The 8,415-nt window shown below is 30.3% G+C and overlaps 1 protein-coding gene across 2 annotated transcripts; it reads left to right on the top strand.

Moving 5' to 3' along the window:
• Positions 1-902: 902 nt before the first annotated feature.
• Positions 903-8,211, top strand: LOC118201238 (uncharacterized). 2 transcript variants are annotated; one of them, XR_015042972.1, is made up of 5 exons: positions 903-1,141; positions 1,935-2,095; positions 3,049-3,191; positions 3,303-3,416; positions 8,070-8,211. XR_015042972.1 is itself a non-coding variant. In XM_085823424.1 (5 exons), exons 4-5 carry the CDS (start codon positions 3,393-3,395, stop codon positions 4,675-4,677), a joined length of 642 nt encoding a protein of 213 aa, XP_085679550.1. In that variant the 5' UTR covers positions 903-1,141; positions 1,935-2,095; positions 3,049-3,191; positions 3,303-3,392; the 3' UTR covers positions 4,678-4,961. The 2 variants fall into 2 exon arrangements, 1 of the variants encoding a protein (XP_085679550.1); XM_085823424.1 differs by lacking the exon at positions 8,070-8,211 and adding an exon at positions 4,060-4,961.
• The last annotated feature ends 204 nt before the right edge of the window (positions 8,212-8,415 follow it).

Raw genomic sequence — 8,415 nt, 5'->3', positions numbered from 1 at the left:
TTTCAAGTCCAAAATGTGCAAATAAAACAACAAGATTAATCAAAGCAATTACTAATTAAAATACTCAAGGAAGATCGTCAAAAACAATTAATCAAAAACATCAATTAAATCACTTAATTAATTAAACCTAGAAATACTCAGAACACATACAAAAATAAAAATAAAAATAAGGCGTTAATCACAACCAAAATATGTGACAAAATATGTGACAATATTATGAGAAAAAGAATTTCTCTTTTTTTTTTTTTTTTTTTTTTTTTTTTCAGTTCATTACATCACACTAGTGTTGCAGTCTCTGTGTGGCCACATTTCTGAACATTTATTTATCTATTCATTCTCTTTTTTTTTTTTTTTTCCTCTTTCAGTCCATTAATATAAACAATTTCACCTGAGGTCGAACACATTCTACTATTGTTGACAATTTCCACTGAGCACAATCATGGAGTACATTAAATGAGTACGGAGTTGTCAATGCAAGAGAGGGAAAACCCTGTGGTTAGAAATCATTGTGTTAGCAACTCCCCCCTGCAGCCTTCAACACGAGAAAGTGAAAGCAACAACCCCGTAATGTGAACTCAGCACAACAATAGCTTTAGTAGAGAAACTTGACCTTAAAAGAAACCAGATTTCACCCTCCTACGTCTCACCTTCGACCAAGGAGGAACAATCACTCTTTCAAAGTTGAAGAAGACTTATAAGGTATTTCTCCCGCTTTCCAAGCGTCCTTCGTGGTGTAGTGGTTCTGCACGCTGGCCCGGTATTCCAGAGGTCCGTGGTTCGATTCCCGGCGAAGGCGTTGTTAATTTTTTATCTCTCCGGCCTCCAAAAAAATATCCCAAAGACTCTACAGTGGCGCCCGAACTAAAAGGGTTGTGGATGATGATTCTCCACGGTCGCCGCTTTTTCGGATGGCCTAGAGTCTCCTTTTCCCATCGATAGAAAGACTTGTGTCAACGATAGGGGAATGGCCGGTTTATCGATTACGAATTTAAAAGTCCGTCTCGTGTATGAACCTTTGTGTTTAGAGGCAAAATGAATTTTGCGAAATCTTGGAGCGAATTTAAAGAAATACTTCGCAGACACGAAGTAGAAACTGTAACAAAATATGTTTACTACTATGGAAAGTCATTCGATAAAGAGAGTAAGTAATTTTTGAAGATGTAATGAGTAAATAAAAATCCTCTAGAATGTAAATGCTTTCTTTGGTTGTTTAGTTGATATTTGGCCATTTTGTTCCAAAGAACTTATCAGCACTAATTTGTATTAATTTTATTGCGTAAGATCTAGTTGATGTTGCGAGATTCGGTCCAAGTTGAAAAAAGGGTTTATAGACGTTCATATTCATTAATTTTGTTGCATAACGTGTAATAGCGTTATGTTTGATTTTTATTTGGTTTCATTGTCAGGTATTGCATGGTTTTTTTTTTTTTTTTTTTTTTTTTTTAATAGCTGATGCTTTACGAAACATTCCGTACTATATTAAACATTAAACAAGATATACCGTGTTAGATTTGAAAATTTTTATTGTTGTTTCTTGAGAAACTCGACAATTGTCTCGATGACTACTATATTTTTCATCCTATTTTAGTGTATGAATGCAGTCTGTTGATTTGAAATATAATCATTTAATAGTCTATAAAGAAAATCCATTCTTTAGTTTTATCATTAACAACATGTTTCAAAATAACCTTATAATAAACACTACCAATTCAAAAAATATTCTGTTTTATTTTCAGGTAATAGTTCACCATAAAATTATAATGCATTGAAATATCAGGAAGTTATAATAATAAAGATATTGAATTTTAGAAAACAGGAAAGTTTTCTGAAATGTATACATATTTCTTTAGTGATGTGATATATATATTTCTTTAGTCAATGAATGCTACTTATCTTGTGTGTAAAATCACATTTCTGTCTATTTTGACTCTTAGCACCAATGGACTAGCAGATAAGATAGCTGAATACTGGATGTTTGATCAAGGTACAAATACTGTTGAATGGATTAGCTGCATGGGAATTTTCCTGTTCTCCTTATATATAAGTGAATACAAGACAGTTTCCCATTAGACCTTCTCAAAGGCATCCCTTTTGCGTAAGGCAGCTAGCTCATTCTATACTTTACCTAGCATGTATAATTTTAATATGAGACAAAATGACATAATTTTTTTACATAATAGTTTAATGCTTTTAATATCTCTCTATGTTTGCAGTAGGTGCTGCTTAATGTGATTACATTTGCCCATTTTTGATAATATAAGATGATGAGAAAAGTATCTTTTAAAATAGGAATTGAATTAACTATAAATATAACTAGCCACTTTCTTAACATTTTAATTAGGAAAAATAAAAGTTTGTTTATCAACTGTTTACAGTCTTCATTGCAAAAGTTCATTTGAGTAGTCCATAATGTTTCTGAAATTTATTGGACCAATTCTATACCTATAATCTTAATACTTGGAGGGCATCCTTGTTTAAAGAGATTTTGCCAATGTAAAATCTGAAATTGGGCAAAAACGCAAGTGTATTTTGGCAAAGATGTTTTCAGGAATTTTTACCTCCCTTTTGAAGAAGAGGGAACTGTGCTGAAGCCCTTCCAAATCAATAGCTATTGAAAATTCATATGAAATTAAGTTTTTTTTTATTTTATTGTTTTGCGCTTTTTTCTAAATGCTTGATTAAAATCATTTTCGTTCTTCAGTTTAAGAAATTTATTGTATAATATTTTGATTATATTAACCAAATTGAGCAAATAAAATTACAGCAAATGATGCATGTTTTATGTTTCCATATATGAAAGAGCAGAACTTAGAAATTCAATAGCAATATACACGACATCAGCTGCAATACATTAAGCAGTGTCTACAGTATGTAGTATACATAGAGACAGTTAAATGTATAATATGTTTATAGAGATCTGTAATTTCTTTCTTTTAAAAATCAAAGTATAATGTTAAATGTATAATATGTTTATAGAGATCTGTAATTTCTTTCTTTTAAAAATCAAAGCTTATCAGATTGTGATCTAAATCAAAATTTTCTTTCCAGTTGAACTAACTCCAGATTTACGATTAAACTGGTTAGATGATATTCCCTATTTCTACTTTGGGCGAAAAACCTATGTTTGCCATCAAGGAAAAGATCTGAATAAACGTCAAAAGGAAAATTATGCTAAAGAAAAAAATGAAAAGGTAAAATAACATTGTTATATTTAAAAATTTATACAAAAATATCACCTCTTGGATTATATATATATGTATGGTTTTTTTTTTTTTTTTTTTTTTTTTTTTTTTTTTTTTTAGTGTCAAACTGATCATGCTTTTGGTAAAGCATATTCCAAGAACCAGACAACTAAAAAAGTTAATTGTCCAGCTGTAATTAATGTTACCCGAATGTACAGGATGCCTCAGTTCAAGGTAGAAGTTTATTTAACTTTTTGTTCTAAGATGGTCTTAGTAATTTTAGAGAATTTTTTTTTAAGGAAAAAATATAATTCTGTCACGTATGAGCAAGATGTATTGAAGGTATTCTATGATAAAGTATAAATACTTTTTGACATAAAAACAAAAGGTATTTTTAGAGTCACAATGTAAAAAAGAGAAATGATTTTTTGTGTCTCTTTATTCAACATATTTTTCTAAATAGTTTTTTTTTTTTTTAGCCAAAAGAGGGTTTTTAACAGTAATATTTTCCTAAATAAATAATTCAGTAATTGACATGCAAATAAAATGATGTTTTCAGGCCAGAAATAAAGGCTTTTTATGCTAATTATATTCTAACCAATTTGCTACAGTTTGTTCAAGTGAAGTTTTATTGGTTATGTTTCTTTGAAGAAGCAATTTGATCTATTGTTATAAAAATGGAAGATCCTTTTTACAGCTTTTTTTTAAGGAAAGAAATGACACCTCTCTCTCTTTTTTTTTTTTTTTTTTTTTTTTTTTTTTGAATAATTTGCTATGAACAGAAAGTTTTTAAAATTGAACCTTTATCAATAATTAGTTTTAGATGACTGTGCTGGAATTTCTAAATTTTACTGTGATAAATATGTTTAAATTACAGGTAGTGCCAACCCGAAAAAGAAAGATTATGATATCTCGGAAAATTAAGGAAAAACTAGCCAATAAAGATAGTATTGCTGGTGAAGAAGTTTTCATGTTTAATTTACCTAATAGCCAAGATCATCAAAATCATCTAATGGGTAACATGGCTGCAGTAATAGAACCTATAGATGCTAGAGTGCGGCATTTCATAGCTTCTAAAGTTAAGAATGGAAAATGCAATGCCACTGTAATTGCAGAGCTATTAGAAGTATACGTTTCAACTGAATTGGGAGAAACTGATAAAACGCGCAGACGATTTTATCCAGAAATGGAGGCAATAAGGAAAATAATAAGCCAAGCAAAATCCGATATTAGAACTAGTAAAATTGACCAGGAAAATACAGAAATGTTAATAAATAGCTGGGATACTTCCAAGTGTTCTGTTTTTTTTAGACCATGTACTGAAAATACATATGATGGTACTGAGCCAAATGACTTTACAGATTCAAAACTAAATCTGCTATTTGTATATCAAAGTGAAGAAATGAAAATTTATATGTCTTATATGATTCTAATCTTGTTCTTCTCGACGCGACCTATCGAACCTGTAAGTATGCTCTCCCACTTTATTTTTTAGTTGTCAAAACAAATGTGAACTATCAAATAGTGAGCATAATAATTACACAAAATGAAACAGCCAAAGCATTAGAAGAAGCTCTTATAATTATTAAAAATTGGTCGCCTCTCGTTAGACCAAAATATGGGATGGTTGATTTTGCAATGGAAGAAATTACAAGTTTGGAAAATGTCTTTACAGGAATTAAGGTTTTTATATGTAGTTTCCATCGAGAGCAGGCATGGTCAAGATGGGCTTCTAAGAAAAAGAATGCAGTGGTTCCCAAAGAAGAGCTTTTGTGTAAATTACGTGCTGCCATATCAAATGCTCCAACTCAAGATGAAATGGTTGCAGCAATAGAGGTATTAAAATCATGGAACCAATATGAAGCTGTGAAAGATTATTTTGAATTAACATGGTTCAAGGAAATTGAGAGATGGGCTTTGGCTTACAAACCAAATGACTTATTCATAAACTCGAACAATGGTGTTGAACGCTTAAATGAGGAACTAAAATATAGATATCTTCAGGGATATAAAAACTGTATGCTGTTTGAAATAATTAAGATCTTGGTTGAAAAATTTCTGCCAGAAAGATATAGAATTTACGTCAGAAAAAAATCTGAGTATGCTTTTGCAGGCCAGATTATACAATGAACATGTACCAAATTATTTAATCAATAAGCCAAAATGGTTAATTAATCACATAAAAACAAAATTAAGAGCTGCTGAAGTTTATGTGGGTAGTATAAAAAAAATTCCACATGGCTTCTTTAAAGTTTCTTCTGAAACTAAGCATGATGCAGTTTATTCTGTCACGTTTGATGAACAGAAACAACTGTGTCAATGCACATGCTTAGATTTCAGAAGAAACCGACTGCTGTGCAAGCATATTGTGTTTGCTGGCATGAAGTTTCCAGCCTGGAGTTTGGAATGTACTGCAGAATGGCTATTTTCAACACCTATTTTCAAAGTTGATGAAGATTTAGTCTCAAGAAGTATTTCAGGCACCAGAAAACGAAAATATTCATCAACTGAAACTCCTTCAGGTGGAACATCAGATAATTTACCCACCATATCTGAAAAAGCAACGTTGAGTAAAAAAAGAAATTTGATCAATGAGTGCGATGCAAATTACAGATCAATTCGGTCACTCCTTTGGAATTTAGATAGCGAAAATTTACACAATGTAGCCAACTCTTTGAAGGAGATTTTCGAGTCTGCTTCAAAAACAGTTATGCGAGATGAAAATACTGGTCTACCGCTTCAAATTGAAAAAAAAATTAAACTAAAAAAAAGTAAAAGAATTGTCAAGAAGTATGGTCAACTAAACCTCCATCGCCATAAAAATACCAGAGTTGGAATAAAGGTGGATATACATAAAGAAACCATTTCAGTAGATGGCCAGTAATTAAAATTAGTATAAAACCTAAAGCAGGCTACAAAGAGCCTTTGGCAAAGGTGACACCCCCACCTATGAGTGGATAATAGAGTAATCTCGGGGACCTGCATGCCATGGATACACTAATACTTATTTTCAAATAAAATAATAAATTTCATACTTTTAGGATAATCTTAAATACTGAATATTATCATACTTGAAATACTTTAGTATGTGCATTTATTTTCGGATTCTTCAGAATTTATAGTGAAAAAACTGCTACAACTATATACTATCAAATACCAGATTTCAGACAATTAAAATTGACGATAATTCAAAGTATAACATATAAGTTTTGTACAATTCAATAAACATAATACATGTTATTATTTAGTAATATTTATTTCCTGAACAACTTTACAAACACTTATTTGAGAGTCATATAATTTATTTCTATTCAATAATGCTGCAGCTGCATTGATTGTCACGATCAAGACATATGAGCAATATAGTATTTAATGCACTCAAAACTGAATCTGGTAAAGACTTACGGCATATTGGTTACCAAATGCATCTAAAGCAAACCAGTATGCAGGGTTAGTTTTACAGGTTCACTTGTTTTCAAATTAGCAACTCTGTAAAAGTTTTACTCTTGGTTGTACTGACACTGCCTGTTCTTTCTCATATCTAATTGTAGTTATTTGGTTGTAATATGCAGTAAAGGTAAGAACACTGTTGTAATATGCTGTAATTTTTATGTTAGATAGCCCAGTTACATGACTACAACATTTTTCCACTACTTTTTTTACACTGTAAACTCGGTTTAGAAAGTTATTTTCCATGATTTTGGGGTGTTGTATAATACATCATATGGAATAACTACAGTTAAATGTATTCATTCAAAAGAGGATATGTTGTCTTGCTGAATCTTTTCCTGTACTTATTGTTTGATTTAATATTTCCAATGTGGTGGATTGACCATCATGGAATCATAGCATCCAGTAGATCTTTCAATATAACTCCATTCAGATATTCACATTTATATTATTGTAAATTAACACAGAAGACAGATTGACAGATATTCTCAGTTCATAGTGCCAAAGTGTTTTTTAATAATGCTAAAATACAATTAAAAAAAAAAGATTACTCATGTTATTATGTAGAATTAATGTTAAAATTCCATACAAGAAACAAGCATCGATTAATTGTGTTATATAGAATTAAAGAATAAACAGTCAGGTAGAAATTTATAAATGCATAAAACACAACAAAAGGCAGGGCTGCATTTATTCATCCAGTTCATTGAAAAAGTTGTGGCTTTCCTAGACCCCTACCCCTTGTCGAACATGTAGGTTGTTTCGAATGTTGTCATGAGTAACTAACATAAAATATAATTTTTTCCCCAAATTAGTATGTTATAATTTTTGAATAAAAGAAGAGTGAAATAAGTGGTTATTCTAGCCGAAATAAAGTGTGCGTCGAGTTCCAGTAAAGACCCAAAAATGTCATCTGGGAAAGCTGAGAAAGGGGAAACGAGCTAGCTTTAACCTGAGTCTAGAGATGCATATAATACATACATACAATACATATAAGTGTGAGTAAACTGGTGCACTTAAATTATAACATAAGTCACAAATGTACATTACAGGTAAAGCATGTCAATTTAAATAATATGTGTATTAAGTATGGCCATAGGCCATTTACAATTATTTGGGTCATTCACATTATAATCGTAAACCCTTATAACAGGGTTGTCTTCAAATCTTTAAATTCAGAAAAACTTCTAAAATCGTAATTTTTTCTATAGAAGAATTTCTATCCTCAGAAAAATAAATGTTAAAGAATTGAAATATAAAATTTGTGCATTTTATGCAGAAAGTAAAAAGAAATTCATTATTTCATTATAAATTTAATCATAAACAAAAATCTGCTTAATATTTTTTAACAATAATAAGAGAATTTCAAAGATTATTTCAAGTATTTCATTTTGATGTCCAGTGATATTAAAAATTGTTTTAAATTTTGACTTACAGATGCCCTAGAGGAGTTGCATGGTATCTAAAATTTCTGTGAAACACAGTTTGAAAACCTTCAGACTACTCGAAAACTTCAGATTATGTGAAAAAAGAAATGTAGATGTAAAGAGCAGTGATTAAAAAGTTTTAATGACCAAAATATTTTCATTCCATCAGATTATTTGTGTATTTTGAAGAAGACACAATCAGATAATAAGATCACAAATAGAGGATAAGTTTTTTTTTTTTTTTTTTTTTTTTTTTCGGGGGGGGGAATTATTGCATATACCATACATTTTAACATATAGAATATTCTTGGATTGTCTACTGAAAAAAGTACATAATATATGTAAATTTTAATATA

The sequence above is a fragment of the Stegodyphus dumicola genome, chromosome 9 (assembly GCF_044657685.1).
Source record: "Stegodyphus dumicola isolate Sdum_Otavi_A_Nest chromosome 9, ASM4465768v1".
Taxonomy (NCBI): Eukaryota; Metazoa; Arthropoda; class Arachnida; order Araneae; family Eresidae; genus Stegodyphus; species Stegodyphus dumicola.
Note: the sequence above shows the minus strand (reverse complement) of the source record. Positions and strands in the feature narration are given on the sequence as shown.

What these genes read in the sequence shown, in the direction of transcription:
- LOC118201238 (XM_085823424.1), top strand. Translation starts at nt 3,393, where the DNA reads ATGTACAGGATGCCTCAGTTCAAG. An exon ending in ACAGGATGCCTCAGTTCAAG is followed by an intron (nt 3,417 to 4,059) that starts GTAGAAGTTTAT and finishes TTTAAATTACAG; the next exon opens with GTAGTGCCAACCCGAAAAAG.